This window comes from Zingiber officinale, unplaced genomic scaffold, assembly GCF_018446385.1.
Source record: "Zingiber officinale cultivar Zhangliang unplaced genomic scaffold, Zo_v1.1 ctg45, whole genome shotgun sequence".
NCBI classification, from domain to species: domain Eukaryota; kingdom Viridiplantae; phylum Streptophyta; class Magnoliopsida; order Zingiberales; family Zingiberaceae; genus Zingiber; species Zingiber officinale.
Genome location: NW_024589947.1, coordinates 1 through 20,899, shown reverse-complemented (window position 1 = coordinate 20,899; position 20,899 = coordinate 1). Strand labels below are relative to the sequence as shown.

The window sequence follows — 20,899 nt, the reverse complement described above, 5'->3', positions numbered from 1 at the left end:
CCCGTTTAGGATCCACCGCCTACAATCCCCACAACGATTAAGATCTGATCCGCTTATATGAGGCCCATTACGGCCCATTTGTTAGTGCCCTAGATTATTATTCTTTTGTCTCTCTTGTAATTTCTCTTAGCCACCGCCTGCTCCATCTGCGCCTCCCTCTAGCGTTGCCGTGCTGTCGGCTTTTCTCGGTTCCAGTTCGTTGCCGACGAAGCCATGGAGGTAGAGAAAGTGGGGGAGGCGAAGAAAGAGGTTGGATCGGGCATGGAGGTAGAGAACGCGGCCTCTTCCGCCGGAGCGCCTCGTCCGCAGTTCAAGGCGCTGAAGCCGCATGAGATGTCGGACAGGAAGATTGAGTTTCGGAAGGTATCGGTGCCGCAGCACCGCTTCGCGCCGCTGAAACGGTGCTGGATGGAGATCTACACCCCTATATATGAGCAGATGAAGATTGATATAAGGATGAACCTCAAGGTTTGATTTGATCAGCGCTTTCTTTTCTTTATCTTCCCTTACTTGAATTGGTGACCTGAGAAAGTTTAGAGTTTAGATTTGTCCATTGCGGATCATTCCCTACTGAAGAAAGCTGTTTTGCTGGACCCCCAAAAATCTTTTTGTTTAAACTTTAGTCCAAGCAATCCAATAAACTCCACTAATGTTATTGTGCGATGCAAGTTATCATTTTTTTTTGTTTAAACTAATCGATTCTTCATGGAAATTGATAATTGGAGAAATAGCCCAATCAACTTTTCTTTGTACTGACCAGTGATTCCATTTCTTATCCGATCAGTTTTTTCTCTGTTCATGTAGAGCAGAGTGGTTCTTGTCATATATTAGGTGATTCTCGATCAAAAGAAGAACATTTTTTCGTTAGGCTTGCTTTATTGGACCCAATTAGGGGGGTAGATGTGCCCTTTCTTTTCTACTTTAAGATTTTATCTCTTTAGTTCATCTTATTTGATAGATTCATGCATAACATTTGCCTTTTTTTCACACTAGCTCTTTTAAACTAATTAATTCATTTAAATATAGATGAAGATATACTAAGGAAGTCGAGCCTAATAACATAGGAGAATTCATATAGCCATTCACTTAGTGAGATAAAAACTTTAGTTGTTGTTGGTTGTTATTGTAATTCATCTTTTTTATATTCCTTAAAAATATCCATGCTCACCATGTTGTGGTGCTTGTGTTTAATGCTGAAGCCTGATAAACTAAGCCCTCCACTCATTGTATTTCTACAGCTTTGGCTAAGGAACTGGTAATGGTAGTTTCATATAAGTATTATTTATGGTATCTATTATGTATGTCTCCATTAGGGAAGGAAACAGAAACTTGCAGATTTGTTAGTTAAAAATAGTTACATAATTTAATTAACTGAATCACTATTAGTGAAACTACAATCACTGATAATCTTTTTTTTTTGTATATTATACTTGTGGAACTACTAAGTTTTTAGTTTCTTTGGAATTCAGGACTCATGCCCTTTTGCATGATTTAGATTGAAGTAGAGTTTAGATAAGTTAATGATCAGTCATAGTTATTAAAGGCGCTTGCCTAGCTGCGCCTAGGTGCAACTAGGCGAGCCTCTTGCTCTTGTGCGTCTTAAGCGTGCGCCTTGTTGAAGAGGAGGAAGAAATTAGCCTTGATGAAACCAATGAAGATTCAACTATACAAATCTGAAGCATCTGGTGATGGTGATAAGATTGAGGAAGATGATGAAGATTTTGATGATTTAGATATTTAATTTTTTTTTTAAAAAAAAATTGAATTATGTGCATAACATATTTATTTGTTAGTGAATTTATATTTACATTATTGTTTAATATTTTATGGACTATAGTTTTGTTAGTGAAATATTTTGTTAGAAATTCTCGATATATGTTTGAATTGTAAAAATTTATACTTACAGCACCTTACTTCAGAAGGCGTGCGTCTCACCTTGCACCGTGCGCCTCAGGGCCCATAGCACCTATGTGCTTTTGGGCATCTCATGTCTTAAATAACTATGTGATCATTGACAATACTATATTGATTTTCACATATGATTCTTAGATATTCTGTTATTGGATTTCCTTTACTGATATTGACTGAGTACCCTAAAATGTAAAACAATTGTCGAATTGTTCAATTTTGGTTTGGGATTTTAGCGAATTACTGTGAAAAAATCTATATTTGAAATTCCATTCAAATATTTTTGTTATTTGTGATTTGGCTTTAAATCACTAACTGGGGCTGTTTATATTCTGTAGACAAAAAAGGTGGAGCTCAAGAATAGAGCAGATACTCCAGACATTAGTAACTTGCAGAAGAGCGCAGACTTTGTCCATGCTTTCATGCTTGGGTTTGATGTTGCAGACGCCATTGCTCTGTTGCGTCTGGACGATCTTTATGTCGATACCTTTGAGATCAAGGACGTGAAGACCCTACGAGGGGAGCACCTTTCTCGAGCAATCGGCAGGCTGTCAGGAAAAGGAGGCAAAACTAAATTCGCTATTGAAAATTCTACAAGAACTCGGATTGTGATTGCAGATAGTAAGATCCACATCCTGGGGTCTTTCCTGAACATAAAGATCGCTCGAGATTCTCTTTGCAGTCTTATATTAGGATCACCAGCAGGAAAGGTCTACTCCAAACTTAGAACTGTCGGTGCCCGGTTAGCTGAAAAGTTTTGAAGTTTTTCTTAAAAAACTTTTGCCATATTAAAACTGATTTTTTTTAGTTTGTGCCAATTGAGTGCAATGTTTTGAGGAGCCCATTTGAGTTATCAAACATTGTTTGAGTAATGATGTAATGTTTGTTCAATGATAAAGTCTGATGACTGTTATATCTTCCTGCAATTTGCAATAACTTGATTATCCTATCAGAGTGATTCCGATGCCTTGGTTGATGATCAACTAATTGAGTCATGTTAACCCAATAAGTCGACTATCAACAACCCGAATAGACCTTTTGGGTTGATCAATTCAGATTGGTTGACTAACATGCCCAGTTAGTTGGATCAGACCATTTGATGCAGTTGGTTCAATCGTACTAATTGATCTGACTTGACCAACTAGTTGGAATCAACAAACTTGAATATACCAAGTGAACCATCCAAAATAACCGATCTGACTAGATCATCTGGACCGATTGACCCAATGGGACCTTCCTAATCAACCAAACTAACCAATTGGCTCTGCTAGATAATCTATACGGACCGATCGAATTGGATCAACCGACACAATCAGCTTGATCAAATGTCTAAAAAATGTGCCCTCGGGATGGACGAATTGACGAAGATTTTAGATGCGAATGAATCGTCTTTTGCCACAATTGATCCAATGTCTAAAATGTTTAGTCCAATAGAACACCAGAAAATAATTATTCATTTGATCTAAACACACCATAAAATAAATATATTGGAACACAATTATCTAATTCAGTTCTCGTAAACACATGTAAGAGTGACCATGATCATAATCATAATCCAACCTGAAAATTCCTCAATCAAACCCATGACATCAATCATCCAAATGCTCAGCAAATCAAAAAATAATGTGTGGAGCCAAGAACTGATTCCCAAACGAGATCAGATGCCACTGATACAATTTACAGGAGCATAAAGAATAAAGATGTGAAATCTCACTATCACACCGAAAAATTCCCGGTCGCATTGCATGTAGTCAATTCTGTGAAATGGCAAAATCCTTTTTTCTTTCTGTGAGGCTATACACCGACAATGCCTGACATCCATGGCACGACGATGGGTGCATTTGGGTGATCGTTCCGGTATGACTCTGAGTACTTGTCTTTGAAGTTCAACTGAGGTTTATCAGCCTGCATTTAGCAAAGTAGAAAGAATGCTCATTAGGGAAAGAAGACAACTTGTAAATGACTTAGCCAACTTATAAATGGTGCATCGATGTATCTTTTTAATCCCTTGCACATGTAGTTTCTCTTTTTATCAGTTAAATCTTCCTATTTATATTTCAAAAGTCAGCTTTTTAACATTAAAAATTGAGATATCCTTAGTGTATCTCAGCACTGAACTGAAATATGTTTAAAATATAACAGATGATCAAGATAAGCAATCATATATATATATATAGAGAGAGAGAGAGAGAGATTTGATATCCTGCACACTCATGGGCGACCCTCACAGGTCCGGGCGTCCCGATTTACTTTTGAGAATTGGGGCACTAGGGAGGGCATCCGGACCTACGAGGGTCGCTCATGAGTGTGCATGTTAAAAATTATATATATATAATTTTTTTTTGATTCTTTGCATATCCTTATATGAGTGACCGTAGGCAACAAGAGACGTACCTTGGTGATGCGGCGTCAATTTGAATGTTTTAATCTCTCTCATCCATTGTGCATGCTTATTTTTGCTCTTTCTCTTCCCTTGCTTCCCTCTCTTCCATAAAACGAAAGCACTAAACTATCTTCGCCGCTCATCCGCTCCTCTCTTCCTCTGCTTCCAACCCTAGATACAAGTCATCTTCTTCAACTCTTAGCTCGCGCTAAGTGAGTTAGGGTTTTCGCTCACAACTACACTGGTCATCTCCCTCCTCTCCTTTTTCTACTCTTGTTTCAAAATGACACAAAAAGGTGTTTTGAAGGTATGTTGAGTGTTTGTCTTTTACCCATCGTAGTTTCTAAGAACCAGCTATTTAAAAACCACTGGGAGAATACTTTAGTGCTTGATTTCGAAGAACATGATGGTGTTGGTTTTCAAAAATTGCAACATTACTGCTGGTTTTTGAAAACTCATTGATGACTACACATTGGTGCTGGTTTTTGAAGACCAACACCAACGTTGGTTCTGGTTTTCAAAAACCCATTAACTACACATTGGTGCTCATTTGCAAAGACCATAACCAACATTAGTGTTGTTTTGCAAAGACTAGCACCACCAACGTTGGTTCTGATTTTCAAAAACCCATTGATTACTACATTAGTGCTGGTTTTAAAAAATGGACACATTGGTGTTAGTTTTAGAAAACCACCACTAATGTAATGCTGGTTTCTCAAAACCAGCACCACCCAATTTTAAAAAACACAAAAGTCACACCAACGTGTTTTAGTATATACTGCATATGAAAAATAGCACCATCCCAACATATTGATAAAAACATAGAAGTCAGAAAACATATTGTTATATGTCAAAATCTTATAACCATTATTTGTGCATATGGGCATTTGTTTATTTATGTTAATGTACACTTTGAATTATTCCAGTCATGATGTTGGCCATAAACTCCAATGGACCAGTGTGTTAGGTTATTTTAATGAGTTTTTTTTTAGCCGTCCAACAATGAAAGGACACGATTGTGGGTTAGTTCGTTTACATGATCGACGCAAAACGATCATTAAACAATCCCCTTTTGCTGTATTTTTGGACATACAAAATATTCAGCAAATTCATGGTCTACTAGTCAATATATATCAAAATTAGAATTCAAAATCTCAAATCTTTAAATTTTCAGGTACACTTTCTATTTTTGATAGTTAGAAGCAAATAATAGAAAATTAATCATTGTAAATTTGTAGGTGTCCCAATTACTTTCATCATAAGAGATGTATCTCTGTTGCTGGATATTTCAGATAGAGGTGCTTCCGTTCCTATGAACTCAACTAATGGATGACCTTTTTCTTGCTCGCTTCTCTAATAAAAAAGAACCTACTAGATCAAGAATTGAGGAGTTGCTTAAACTCTATTCTCATGGAGTTGAAGTAGATAATGATGTTTTAGTATTTTGTAAATTATACATTTTGTATATATTTGTTTGTATGTTATTTTATTCTAGTACATACGAGGTTCCATTAGGTCTTGTAGATATTGTAAATGATTTTGAAAATCTAGATAGATTCAATTGGGTTGAAACGATTCATCAATTTATTGCTCCCCAATTACTTACCATCGGGGATCTTTTTTCACAAAGTTAGACATATCAAACAACCACTTCGGTTTCATACCTAAAGGGATTTGTTGGTCTTTTGGCTGTAATTTTTTTTAATGGTAAATGTGATTTTTTATATGGCCATTATTATTTATTTAAGATTGAGTATAATGAAACATGCATGGTTTTTGGAGCATGTCTCAATTCAGAAATCATATAATATTAAAGGTCCACGAATAAATAAGTGGAGGTCTACTCCACATATTAGTAAGGTAAGAGCTATGTTGGACAAAGTCTCACCTGAAAAGATAAATATCGAAGACTATCACATAACTTTTATTTGCATTGTTTAAATAATTATTTTTAATTTGATAGATTATTAGTGAACTAGTCCCTACCCCAAAATACATTGGTAGAAAATCTCCCTTACCTCGATGATGCTCCACATCCATTAGAGACATCACCGGTACATGATATAGAAGTCAGATGCCCAAGTGATAGTGAATGCCCTAATTGTATTATTCATCAAAACCGAATCAAGGAGCTAACAGGAGAACATGCAGCTAAATGAAAGGGTGACAGAGAAGCAAGAGACTTGGTGTCAAGAAAAAAGTAATTTAGTGAAAAAAGAATTAAAGAACTATAAGCTAATCCAACAATAATTAGTACTTGATGAAATATGTGATTAGTTGCAACAAAGCATGTTTATCATCCAATGGGAAATAAGTAACAATAAAATATCAGAACATAAGCTCACTTGTTGCTAAATTTAATAGCTCAAGCAACATTTGCCCAGCATGAGAAGCAAAAAAATTGGAACACATTGCTATGGCATGATTATGGAGATTATGATAAAACTAAAGAGTAGTATATAACAAACTACAACAAGAAAGAATTTTGACAATTAAGCTCAACAGTAAGTCAAATAGTAACTTTTAAAGGCAACATGCTAGATTTCAAAGTGGTTCAAGATCTATGGCAAGAAGACAGCCCCGCACTCTCTGGAAGAGGGTAAATGTGGTGGTGGGGCACTTGTCCTAACGTAGTAGCCCTTTGCATGGAGAGGTCAGACACTTTGCACCCGTTAGGAATTGACCCAAGACCTATTGGCGCAATCACCCATGCAAGTACCAACTGTGCAATCCGTGGGACAATATAACCCAAATATAGATACTTGATTAGATGTCAATTGTTGCCACTGAATGAATTTCAGGCTTTTTAATGGAATAGCATTCCAAAATTATTTTTTTTGGAAAAAGTTCCAAAAAATATAAATCTTGATTTGTCAACGTATTGTAGATACACAAGACCTAAGTCCCTATATTCAACACTCGATCAGTATTAGATAAGAGATGATGAATATTGGTCATACAAGTATCAAGAATTCTCATCATAACTATGCGTAGGATGAACACTAAAATTCACAAAATGATGTGTTGGACGCCAAAAGTCATACCTACGTTGAATATACTCATAATAATGTCCAAGTAATATACCTAGCTAGTGAAAATGGTATGATAATTTTGGTGAATGACATTAATCCCATCTTTCTGAAATGCTTCCTACATTTTTCTCTCCCCATTTAAACTGACTTCATAATTAAAAGAGATGAGTCGTTTGTGTAATTACTGGAGGAAGAATCTGAGATTCAGTGGTGAAATAATTTAGCAGATGCACAAAAAAAAAAAATTAAAAAGAAACTGTCATACTTGCTTCAGCCAACATTCCTGATGCTTGTGTTCATATATATCTGGTGAATAGCACCCAAACTCTGATGGGCAGTAAACCCATATATTGCACTTAATTTCCCCTGGCTTTGCGCGTTTTGCCTGGTCTAAGCAAGCCTGACAACAATCTGCTGCACTTTCTTTATGGTGGGTAAGACCCCATCGAACAGCAGTTCCATCAAAATCAGTATGAAGTTCAGCATGACATTCAGGTGGCATAGGTCGACCAGGAATTATCTCTTCAATGCAGTGTAAAAAACATTAAATTAGTTGCTCTAGATTGACTAAAGGAAATATTAAACTTATCCATCATAACTTGAAAACAACAAAACTATCAATTAGTAGATTTCCACTATTGACTAAAAAAATAAAGAAAAAACACAGATGACAACTGTTGTAGTTAAGAAACAAACTTATAAAAAAATTTGGAGAGACAAAAAGATTTACCAATATCCCGTTCGTTTTCAGGCTTATCATCATGCTCATTATTAATAACACTAGTTGGCATCCAGAGTCCAATTTCTTCCATTAAACTAGGCCAATTAGTCTTCAATGCTCGTTTCAACATTTCTATAAACAACAAAAGATATATTTAGGAACAATCACAATAGTAGCAAAAGAACATAAATGCATAAGCAATCATAGCATACTTGCTTCTTGATTAGAGATGCTTAAATTTAAAGTTGTTGCCTTTCTGATATCTTCAAGCTTCTGAAAACGCCATAAGCTCAATGCAGCTGCTCCAAAATTAAAACAATCAGTGTGTGGAACTGGAACTGTTACACTGTTGGTGCTAAAGTTTAATTTCAAAGAAAATTTGTACTTGAAAAATAAATTCTCATGTAGGATGCAAAACATGGATGTAGTTTAACACCAACCCTCAGTTCTTTAGCGACAGTCTGAGATTAGTTGATTTATTGAAGTTATTTGTTTATTATTTACCTTTTATATCAATGTATTGATGATCTCTTTCAAAAAATAAAGTGAATTATATTATACATATATTCATATATTCCTAAATTGCACTTACTCATATTATTTACTTCATAATTTTAAAAGCCCCATTTTAAGCTGCATCACTTAGGTGGACATTGAAGATGGCGATAGAGCGACACTGCATATGATATCTACATATGCAATTTAAAAAATTATTTAGTTCATTTGAACTAATTCAAACCAAGCCAAGTTGACATAGAGTCCTAAGCTAGCCTATTTAGTAGCTTGCAAGTGTTACCTTAAACAATTATTAAGTGCCTAACTAATTACTGCCAGAAGCTAAAAAGCTATTAACTGTTCATAACTAAGGTGCTTATCATAATTGGAAATAGTAGATATTGCAAATGGAAGAATCAATGTAAGCTAAAAGTTGCCTACATTAGTTATTTTTGTAGTCCCAAATCGGTTGCATTATGGATATGCAACATGAAAACAAGTGGCTCTAATTAAACAACAAAGAGATTCTAATTAGAATAAGAAAGTTTATATTCCAATAACAACCAAATCTTATCCCACTAGGTGGGTCAGCTATATGAATCATTGAGTTTTATCCCTTACTATATCATCAATTATATTTAAATAAATTTTATCTTTTTTTATTGTTGCTAACAAAATTTTCCTTGGTATTACTCTTCCTCATTTGATATGCACATTTGTCATAGTTTTCCATCGCTTAATTGGAGCATCTATCGGCCGTCTACATACATATCCGTACCATTTTAAACATGTCTTCCGCAGTTTCCCTCAATAGGTACAACCCAACTTTCTCTCTAATATTTTCATTTTTTTTATCTTGTCCATCCTTGTATGTCTGTACATTCACCTTAATATCTTTATTTCTACAACTCTCATCTTTTGCTCATGTGCTTGAGTAATAGTCCAACAGTCAGCTCCATATAATATAGCAAGTCTATCTACAGAAAGTTTATACTAGAGAAAAAAAATGCAGTTGTTGAGTTACCTACGCCAACCAAAGACAACCTCCAAGCCAGCATTTTACACAAAGCACACGTAAAATGAAGACTATGTTTTGGTAAATTTTCTAAATCAGAAATACTGATAATCCAACAAACCATGAGCTTAGACCTATCTAAAATCCGACTGAAACAGGATTTCCATACAAATTTTAGGATGCTTTTAAATGCAAAGAGTAAAATTTTCAGGCCTATGATATTTCACCCTGAGTGAGCAAACCATGTAGTTGTCCGTGCACAAACAATTCGGCAAAAAATTACATAAGAGAAAGAGATGATCAATAACAACAATCAAACAAAAGGATGACTAACCTTGCTGCTCTGTCGTGTTAGTATTGTCAACGCCTTCTAATCTATGCAGAATTTCATGGGCCAACTTCTGCTTCACTGGTAGAGGCAACTTTAATCCTCTCTTCTCTTCTCTGGAGAACTCCTTTTTTAGCTTCCTCGCCTACTCAAGCCCAATGTAAGAAAAAAAGAAAAGAAAAAACTTGAACATTAATTCTTGATCCCAGATCGTGTGATTTAAAATACTAATTAAGCCGGTGAGCTTACTGCTCTAACAAGGGTCAAAGGCTCCAATTCTCTTCGAACCCGGATCGATTCTTCCATCCTCTTTAGCTGATCTGCGGTTACAAAACTTCCAAGGAGTAAAACCCGCAACAACAACGCAGTGAAATCGCGAAAACAAGTCAGTACACAAATCACAAACAAGAAATGGATCGTCTTTGTACCAGCGAGAGAACTGCTGCTGAAACCAGACGAAAGAGAGAAGAAAAACGAAGTATAGAACCAACGGATCACGAGGAGCGACGCGACCAGATTAACGCAGCAAATCACGATGGTGATCCGCCTAAAGGAACGGCAGCACTTGCCGCCGCTGCCCCTCCCCCACTCTGCCGCGCCCCTCGCCATGTCCGTTCACCTCCCCCTCGGCAGCCTCCCTGATGACATCGCCGCACGCCGTCGGCGTCAGGTCCCCTTACTCGATCGAATCTTGGGTTTCGGCGAAGTTGGTCCCTGAAGAAGACAGACGAGCAAGATGAGGTCCGATATCCCTGGAGAAGCTCGCCGGAAGGCGGCCAGATCTTTTCAGGAGTGAGGGAAGGGAAGAAGCGAAGCCGGCGAAGGAAAGAAGGAACTTGGAAACCCCAAACCAATGACAGAGAGAAGGGGAAGAAATATTGGGCAAATATTCAAAAGAAACCCCTTATTTTCATTTCTATCAAAAGTCACCCTTTTCAAAAAAACAAAAGCAAAAATGAATCCCATGAATTATTTAAAAAATAAAAAAAATAAGCCAATATATTTTTCAATTTAAAAATATCCTTTATAACCATTAAAATAAATAAATTTAATTTAATTAAAATTATTATATAAAAATACAATTCTATCAAAATACTCTTTACTAATTTAATTAAAATTATTTAAATTTAATTAAAATTAATTTTAAAATCTTATAAAATTGTTATTGTTATATTTTATTATTATAAAATTATAATAACTATGGTAAATTGGTAATAGATTAATTTAAAGAAGTTTTAATTAAATTTAAATAATTTTAATTAAGTTGATATAATAATAATTTATATATAATAATTTAAATTAACTTGAAGTATTAAAATAAAAATTTTAAAGGACTAAAGTCAAAGACATCGTTTTCTTTTCCAAAATAATGGACAATCAATTTGATTTTTTATTAATAAGACACCTCATTCTACTGTGTATAATTATCCAATGTGTTGCTCTCTCACTTAAATGTGGAGTCGATTAGGCACGATGTGTAACAATTATTGTTTTCATAATGTTCTTATTTAGTTACATATACTTTATATGTTAAAAATATTCATATAAGAATTGTAGATGTCATAATTAAATTTATAGTTATAATAGCTATTATAATTGCATATACAATCCAGTAATAATAATTATAATTTTATAGTTGTTATAATTATATATCCAGTTGAGTTGTTGTAATTACAAATTCAATCTAATTGTAATAGTTATGATTTTGTAACTATTGAAATTATAGATTTAATTTATTTATCTAATATTCATGTGACAATAATTATAATTTTATAGCTATTATAATGTGTTTGATGAATTTAGATCAGAGATAAAAATAAAAATAATACTGAATAACAAGGGAGTAAATGTAGGGGATGTCCTTTTATTTAAAAAAAAAGACCGTGGGAATAAAAAAATACTAAATTGGTCTTTTAATTTTTGCCCAATTTTAAATGAGAAATACTCTTTTATTTAGTATTAAAATATTTTTAAATATATATGAAATAAATAAATAAATAAATCTACTTAATTAATTATTGCTGGAATTATTTTATAACCGGAGCGGATTCTCATTGTGTTTAGTATCCGAAACCCGATAGCGCACTGGTTTCTTTTACTACCGATAGCTCCATGGCCGCGGCCGCGAAACTCCTTCCTGCGCCACGAGAAGCCAAGGAGAGCGACAAGGAGGAGCGAGCGAAGAATGGCTCCTCTCGTCCCCAAGACCGGAGACGCGATCTTCGCCAGTATCGATCGCGTGGTAGGCCCAATGAACACTGCAGAAGCCTCGACGAAATCAGAGGCCCTAATCGTGTTGTCCTAGTTCTCTTGTTTCATTCCATGGTACGGATGATTTGATCTCGCTAACGGTGTTTTCAGAATGCGGAGCTGTTCACGCTCACGTACGGGGCGATGGTGCGGCAGCTCCTCACGGATCTGGAGGAGGTCGATGTGGTCAACAAGCAGCTAGATCAGATGTACGTGTTATTTTCTCCTCCTTGCCCTTTCTCGCAGTACTCTTGTTTTTCTTAAATCGCATCTTCATCAGTCACTTGACGATCTAGTGAAATGTAGTACCTGATCGTGAGATCTACAAGTTTAATCAAATAAGTACGTGCCAAAATGAACTCGATTCAGTTCTGCAAGATCCAAATTTGAAATTCAGGCCAAATTAGTATTTAAACCAAGCCTCCAAAACTTAGTTTTTTAACCCAATTTAAGCCATTGCAATGTCTAAGAGACAAATTGAAAAAGATGAAAAAGGAAGCCCTAAGCATAAATACCCGACACTTAAGGACCAGAACTTACTTTGTCATCTGTTTAGTTTTCTAGGGAACTTGATAAAGAATACTTTATAGATTTCCTTGTGAAATTACATGATGATCTACTTCTAAAGTAGATAATTCTTGGTGTCGTTTATAGTATGTTCTTGTTATTGTGATAGTTTCTATTTATTACAGTCTATCACTGCCTGCTTAGCACTACTATTCTTGATATTGATTTATGGTATTACATCATTGTCACGAGATAATTGAATATCATGTAGGGGATATAACATTGGCGCCCGCTTGATTGATGAATTTCTGGCCAAATCCAATGTATCTAGATGTGTTGACTTCAAGGAGACAGCTGATGTAATTGCAAAGGTAGTTTGAGCCCTGAATTCTCTGTTTCTCTTTGTTAATATTCTGTATGTGCATCAAGGCTGATGATATAGGTTCTCTGTTAAATGCCATCTACAAATGGATTGGTTTGTTTTTTCCAACATAACCCCTGATTTGCCTGGTTATGGATCTTTTATCATGAGCATTTGTAGCTTTATTGATGTACCTAGATAGATGAACCTCAACTTGATGTGGAAGTCATTAAGTTAACTAAGTAAGTAAATTTTGTGTCATTGAACTAGTCCACCTTAATTATTTATCTGTGGTTTTTATTATGGCCAATTTGTTCTTCAGAAGGTTATTGTTCTGCATAAATAAGTTCTATATATAAATTGAAGGCTGGAATGACTTAGTCTTGTGTGGTTATTGTAGAAGTTTGCTACTCTTATTACTTAAATGGCATTTCTTCATTTCCTTTATATTTAGACTTTAGCCAATTTGTTCTTCAGAAGGTTATTGTTCTGCATAAATAAGTTCTATATATAAATTGAAGGCTGGAATGACATAGTCTTGTGTGGTTATTGTAGAAATTTGCTACTCTTATTACTTAAATGGCATTTCTTCATTTCCTTTATCTTTAGATTTTAGCCATGTTCCTCGTTTCTCCTAGCCTTAACTGATTTTATTATATTTTATGCCTTTGACTACTCACAATTTTGAAGAACATGCCTTTCTGTTCTAAGATAATTTTGATTGTATTGTGATGTGATTGTTGCTTGTGAGGAAGTTAGTTAACTTCACGAATTTCCAATTTTTACTTGTGCATGTATTGATGATAGATCACTTAGTTCGTCAGACTTCGAAGCCAAGTTACTTGAGTTGCAGCCTTATTGTGTGAAAAAATCATATGTTGTTGAAAACAGATAATAATGTCAACAATCGTTTGTTTGCAATATTTATGGTCGGTTACACCAATCCTAATGGCAACATGGCCTTTACAAATAGTAATCAAATTCCATTTATAGCCTATTAAGTAGCGTTGTGTTTCTTCTTGATTAGTTTGTATTGTCATATTGCTTGGTTTCATTTTTTTCTTATTAAATGTCTGATTTCTTCGGCTGTATATTTTTTTTATTAGCAATGTAGCACTGAAAATAGTTTTACTAATCAAAATTTCACTGTTTGATAAAGCAGGTTGGTTTAAAAATGTTCTTAGGGGTTACCGCATCTGTGTCTAATTGGGATCCTGAGGGAAGCAGTTTCAGCCTTGTTCTTGATGATAATCCATTGGTAGACTTTGTTGAGCTTCCTGATACTTTCCAAGGTCTTCACTACTGTAACATCTTAAGTGGAGTTATACGAGGAGCATTGGAAATGGTTGGTTTTCAATTTCTTATAGACTTTTTACTTGTTGGTTTTCACTTTCAAACAAGCATGTTGTCACTTTCTGATGTCATAGTACTAATGAATCCATGCTTATGAAGAACTCTCTCCTTCCTGTGTATGCACCGACACACCTCTTACCTAATGTAGTTTCGGCGACTGTCTTTTTGCCTATTTAACTTCATTCTGTGTGTTTTTTTAGAAACTTCCATTCATTCTATATGCATTACACTTCCACAATAGCAGTTGGTCTTACATGTATGACCTAGTTCCTAGCTTCTATCCTATGGCTCCAAGTAGGTCAATGGAGATTACTCTTTTTGCTCTGCAATCACTTGGTGTACATGTTTTACACATTTTTCTCAGAAACCGAGCAAGCTACTAGATTCCTTAAACTAAGAATGTGTAAGCTTTTTTTTCAGTCACGAACAGGGTCTTTGATGTTAGCTTCCATGCTGATAACAAAGCCAATTAGGCTGTAGTTGGAAGTTCCCACCAAAGTTAGGATTGTAAAACTTACTATGAGATAGCTTAAGCGCCCTCTCATAATTTAAGCATCTCGATTCCAGTAATATGCGCGTTTCTACCATATTTAAATGTATTTAAATAGGCAAATATTGAGTGAAAATAACTTTGGGGGGTCATGGCAGGTGTCAATGAAGACTGAAATCACTTGGATTCGCGATATGCTCCATGGAGACGATGCATACGAGCTCCGAGTGAAGCTTCTGAAGCAGATCCCAGAGGAGTACCCTTACAAGGATGATGAGTAAACTAGATATTTTGCTCAATGACTTAAAAAGAACTCGAATAGTTTCCTCTTTTAAAGTTCATTTTAGATTCTCACTCGGTTCTTTAGATGCGCACCATACATGCGTGCCTAAATACAACTTACACAAGATATGCAACATTTCCTTTGGGTTAGTTGTTCGAAAACCGCATCGGCGAACTGGTATTTCGCCATCGTGTCGCGAGGTAGGGGTGGCTAGATAGATTGATGCTTGGTTTCCGATCTTTGCACCTGCTATCTGCTTGCTTGAGCTCTTGCTAAAGATGATAAAACATGATGGAGATTGATAAAGAATTGTAACAGTTTGCCTTACAAAGTTCAAGCAATATCAGTTTGCTCTCGGCCTTCTACTACGTTTTCCATCGGCACCTTGCATGCCTTTTCAGTGAAACTGTGAAAGTCGGGTCAGGTGAGCTAAATCGACTGATTGTTCGAACGGGTCGATTAATAATTTGGACGGTCCAAAGGAGACAATCAACTAATTGGCCTAACAAGTTGGATATTTAAATATATAAAATAAAAATATATTTAAATATAGATGAAATTATAATAAGTAATACGTAGGACTTTTTTAGTTAGCTATAAGTCAACTCCACTAACGGGGTAAAATTTTTATTGGTGTAGTTGTACGACATATTAAATTCTTAAATATCTCATAGAATTATGCTTGCCTAGATTCCATGAACATTCTTTTAAAATTGCTAGATTTTTTTTTTTTTTCATTTTCACAATTACATCGTCTGATTAAAAAATGAGTTTGGGTTTACTTGTAGAATTCAAATACCATAAATTAATTCTCTGATTAAGAAATGTAATCTCAAAAATATCCAACAGTTGATGAACTAAGTCACGTCCGCTAATATCACTCAATTTTAGATTAAATTTATAGCTAGTGAAAAATAAAATAAAAGCGTTGACTTTGGCACATTGGTCCAACCCGGAATGAGTTGACTTTTATTATAACGGAATCTAAAATATTTTAATATTTATAATAAATTAATCTTACGCAATATTAAAAAGAGAGCCCTTAAAATTATTAAAAGTAATTTTAAATGGAAATATAAGGAATTTAATTATGCCATTAATGCTCTACTCTTTTTCCTTCTAATTTGTGTAATTGTGTGGAAATGAAGCAGAAAATTTAAGCACGTGACGGATATAAATAACAAATATTATTTATTTATTTGTCTAAAACTTAGGGTTCTCTATAATTAGCCGGCAAATCGAGCGGAGATCGCGATTTGGCGATTCGTGGACTCCATCGTGAGCCCACTCGCGTTCCCTCTTCCGATTCAATTTGCAGAGATTTGACGCCGGGAGACTTCGGGGTTGGGTTGGATTCGAGGAAGGCGGAGATGGGGTTGTCTCTAATCGAGGTGAGTTTTCCAGTTCAATCAAGATCTGAGCTGGTGTTGATTTCTTCGTTGATCTATGCTTTCGCGCTTTGTTTCATGCAGGGTCTCACCAAATCGCTAGCTATGACCGTGCTATCGGAGATCGGCGACAAGACATTCTTCGCTGCAGCGGTGAGTTTTAACGCTCTGTTTCCTGATCTTCTCTTGGTGTTGCTATAAGATCTTATTCTTAGTCATAGGATCTACGTTAAACATGTAGTAGTAGAGTTGTTTCCCCTCTCTTTTATTTATCTCGGCAAGAAGTTGAAGAACTCATCAGTATGTTAAGTTTGGTGATGACCGCTAAAATTTGAAGCATGTGGGTCTCAAAAAATCCTCCATATAAATTTTCAATCTGTTGGTTTCAAATATTAGTGGCTGCTGAATTGCTCTGGGGCCCTGTTTGAGACCCAAAAGACGATAGTTGATAACTTGATATAATGAAAAACATGACAAATTGAATATAGACTAACTGTATTATACCTTTTTTTTTTAATTCCTCCACTATGAATAACAAATTAAGCTAAGTGTCAAGTTAATCTTTCTTTAAATAGTTTCTGGTCATGCTGTGTAGTGTCTGATTGAATGTCTTTTCATGTATATCTGGATTGTGATTGTTACAAATCCTCCAATGCCGAGCAGATTGGATAACTTTTATATGTGCTGGACAAACTTACAAAAGAACAATAGTGGTTACAGTCCTAACCAAAGAAAATTCCATAATGTATGAAGTAGACTTCTATGATTTGTAACCATGCATCCGACCTGAGGCTATACTCATCCTTTGATGCTTGGTTCACTATGCTTGATTGTGGCATCCTTAATCATATATACTAAGAGAAGAACAAGGTGATTTCAAAAAATATATAGAAATACAAACGGAAGTCCAATGGCACAAAAAATATATATATACACACGCTTTTATGGAAAGGAAGAGTGCTATGACCACAATGTCACATGCAAACAATGACTTGAAGGAGTACACACAAGAATGCAAACAAACAAACAGACAATTATTCAAACAAACAAACAACTATTCAATAAACAATTTGGTGTTGTTATGAGAGCAAACAAGACACCAATTATTCAATAATCAATTTGGTTGTCATGAGAGTAAGCAAACAATTATTCAAAAATCAATTTGGTTGCAGCACCAAAAAGCCATAAGGCACATATTAAATCACGACAAGATACTAAGCAAAGTCTTTGGAGAAATCAAATTTCTTCCCCTGGACACACTACTACCACCAACAACAGAAACAAGACAGGAAGCTCTCAGACTTCACCAACACCCATTAATGCTTTATGTTTGCAACACTTAAACTGTGAGAACATTATGAGCACATAATTAAACTGTGAGAACATTATGAATGCATAATCTCCAGCTTATAAAATTGAAATAAGTAATTGATATTTGATTGATACTCACAATATGTGACTGAATATGATAGTACAGCTCTTTTCTTGCACACAGGGCTTTGTATTTTTTTTATTTATTTATTTTGAGATAATTGATTCTGGTTTCTAATGGTATTCTAAACACTGATTTAACTGACACTATATATTTTCATCATAAGATCTTGGCGATGCGTCATCCCCGCAAGGTTGTTTTATCAGGATGTTTATTGGCCTTAATCGTAAGTTGTATTCCGTAGGTCTTTTATTCTTTGTCATCTTAGTGATTGCCTTTACATGTGTTATGCCTGATGTTGTAGGTTATGACCATTTTGTCAGCCTGTCTTGGTTGGGCTGCTCCTAATCTGGTTAGTTGTTCATTATCTGCAAGAATCACTAGATTTGCTTTTTAAATTTTGTGTTTACTGATTTCAGTTCATTGATCTATCATCTGACAATTTTGCTCAAGCATTCATTTTCCAGTAGTCTGTTCTCTTGCAGTATTACTTGAATGAGATAATTCTTGGAATTATTTACACATTGAAATAATTTGGAAAGAGGAAATACTAGAAATTTTAACTCTCTTTTTTGGAGCAAACATCTTATACTTTCTTGACTGCCTTGTGTTATTAATTTTTTCGCATACTAAATTAACTTCCTCAACTAAATTCAATCAATCCACCCAATTGGAACTTTTTTCTTGTTCTTCCTTTTTTTCTCTTCCCAGTGATCTTTTTGCATCCATCAAAATGGATATATACATGCCATGTGTAAATATTTTTCTATGCTCCGATTTTCAACTCTGAGATAATGCAATTGAATGTAATCTACCAAGTTTTGAAGCAATACTAGATTTTTTTTGTATTACATCGGTTTAGGAAATCTGTTATAAGGAGAAATTGGTTCAGGATACATCTTAGATGATACGAGAAATCATGTTGAATTTTTGTACTATTAGCGGACTACTTAATTTTCTTAGATAATTTATTTTGATCAAGCTCGATTGCATTGTATTTTTTGTATCTACTCCAATTAGATCATGTATCATAAGATGGCTGGAATTATAAAATTGGGAATCAGAATAAATTAGTTAATAGATTTATCCTTCCAACTGTCAAATGTTTTGTTGTTTGTTCTCATGGTTTTCCTTGCGGAAACTCATATTCAAGCCTGCTAAATGGCTGGCTTTGCTTATATTTATCTATATGGCTCTGCCAGCATAATCTGTGACCTCTTTTGCAGTTAGCATCTTAAATTTCTTTACATTTAGCTGGAACTGCTAATAAATGGAATATATCATATAACTTATTTAAACTATTTATAGTTTGAACTGTTCGATTATAGAGGAGTTTGTGACATCAAATTTTTTTTCCTTTGGTATGATCAATTCAAGAATTTTTATGATGCAGAATACCATTTTGGCTTCTTTGAATGAGAATGGGGATTGTGTCATTCTTTCTATTTTCTTCATATTCTTGTATAACCTTCTTGTTAACATGATTCAGAGTACTCTTTTTTATGGCACTTGTGTTGACAAATACACTCAGAGCTTGAATTTATGGAGCATTGAGATTCCAATTCAAATTTACCATTGAATATATTTGCTATACTGCATCTCTTATTTACACACCTGAGCAAAGAAATTAATCAGCAGATATACCCTGGAGTCCAAATCCGGAAGTGAAATTTACAATTATTTCTAGTCATAATGCATTTTCCATGTAGTTTAAGATAATTACACTGGCTTTAGCTTTTAGGCACTTGTTCCATGTCAGATTGGTACTTTTTCTGATACAGATTTCTCGCAAATGGACACACCATGTGACAACTCTACTGTTCTTTGGATTCGGTTTTTGGTCGTTATGGGAAGGATTTACAGAAGATGGGTAATCTTTTAAAGCCCTCCTTCAGTCTCCATCAGTGTCATCTCATTTATCACCCATATCAAGCTTTTAATGTTATCTGACACTTTTTTAATATTCCTTTAGCGAGGCTGAAGAATTTGCAGAAGTAGAAGCTAAATTGGTTAGTCAAGATTATCTTTAAGATTTGCGCCTCCACTAATATTATGGTTCAACTTCATTAAGTTCTTTCAAATGTTCAGAGTGCTGATTGGAAGGCTGAAGGAGTTAGCTCCAAAGACAATCCTAAGGTTTTTGTGTGTGTTTGTGTGTTTCTGTATATGAATTCTTATGTTTTCATATGACATTCAAACTACAGTCTAATATTTTCACTTTCCTGTCATTTACCTAGCAACTGCAAGTTCATGGGTAGAATAACCAAGAACGTCTCATTGTTGAAATTTTTTCTTTGAGTCTGCTAAATTTATGTAGTGCTAATTCCCATCAAAATGTATGGTATCGAGATAAGTAGGCTTGTTCCTAGTGACATCAGTTTTGCAATGCAAGGGGGTTCTTTTGAGCCTTTACGGATGCAGTATTAACTACTAAAGATTTAGTTGTGGATTTATTTAGTGCTGATTCTTGTGAAACTGAATAGTGTCAAGATAGTTAAGTTTGTTTGAACTAATGTCTACATTGCAATGGAAATGGGTTCTTTTAAGCCTTTATAGCAGCAATATTAACCACTAAAGATTAGCCTGAGAAGAAACTAGAAGCAGCAGGATAATGAACAATAACGCTTGAATTAATGGCTGTGAAGAAATGGTAGGAAGCCATATCTCTAGGGGGTATTTCTTTTCCACTTTTTGATCTTGGTTGATACCAATGATCCATGTAACCAACCGTATCACCTTATCTACATCTTATTGTTGCTAGAAGTTTCCTATTATGAGGCTGGTTCTTTAGTTAGAGCATTGTCAGCCTACCAGTGCAGTGTTTTTTTCATTCTCTCATAAATTTCGAACAAGCAAGCAATATTTTCATAAAGAAGATATTGTCAATGGCTGATCTAACTAAATTAATTTGAAGCAAACATTTCTTTTCTTAGTGCTTAATTTAGTGGATGTT

General features: G+C 34.9%; 4 protein-coding genes across 4 annotated transcripts; 3 read left to right on the top strand and 1 right to left on the bottom strand.

Annotated features, from left to right (window-relative positions):
• The first annotated feature begins 105 nt into the window (after positions 1–105).
• Positions 106–2,828, top strand: LOC122037458 (RNA-binding protein pno1-like). Its single transcript, XM_042596954.1, has 2 exons — positions 106–468; positions 2,247–2,828. The coding sequence occupies exons 1-2, from the start codon at positions 214–216 to the stop codon at positions 2,667–2,669; spliced, it is 678 nt and encodes a 225-aa protein (XP_042452888.1). The 5' UTR covers positions 106–213; the 3' UTR covers positions 2,670–2,828.
• A 559-nt stretch (positions 2,829–3,387) lies between these two features.
• On the bottom strand, positions 3,388–10,747 carry LOC122037459. Its single transcript, XM_042596956.1, has 7 exons — positions 10,311–10,747; positions 10,132–10,202; positions 9,889–10,027; positions 8,257–8,343; positions 8,054–8,176; positions 7,589–7,845; positions 3,388–3,813 (listed from the first exon to the last, which is right to left on the bottom strand). Exons 1-7 carry the CDS (start codon positions 10,489–10,491, stop codon positions 3,703–3,705), a joined length of 969 nt encoding a protein of 322 aa, XP_042452890.1. The 5' UTR covers positions 10,492–10,747; the 3' UTR covers positions 3,388–3,702.
• Positions 10,748–11,993: 1,246 nt separating this feature from the next.
• On the top strand, positions 11,994–15,287 carry LOC122037463 (trafficking protein particle complex subunit 3-like). The gene is made up of 5 exons (XM_042596960.1): positions 11,994–12,124; positions 12,244–12,341; positions 12,911–13,010; positions 14,163–14,345; positions 15,002–15,287. Exons 1-5 carry the CDS (start codon positions 12,068–12,070, stop codon positions 15,122–15,124), a joined length of 561 nt encoding a protein of 186 aa, XP_042452894.1. The 5' UTR covers positions 11,994–12,067; the 3' UTR covers positions 15,125–15,287.
• A 1,057-nt stretch (positions 15,288–16,344) lies between these two features.
• LOC122037464 (GDT1-like protein 4) lies at positions 16,345–20,864 on the top strand. Its single transcript, XM_042596961.1, has 7 exons — positions 16,345–16,517; positions 16,599–16,667; positions 18,113–18,172; positions 18,251–18,298; positions 19,728–19,816; positions 19,919–19,955; positions 20,035–20,864. The coding sequence occupies exons 1-7, from the start codon at positions 16,497–16,499 to the stop codon at positions 20,134–20,136; spliced, it is 426 nt and encodes a 141-aa protein (XP_042452895.1). The 5' UTR covers positions 16,345–16,496; the 3' UTR covers positions 20,137–20,864.
• The last annotated feature ends 35 nt before the right edge of the window (positions 20,865–20,899 follow it).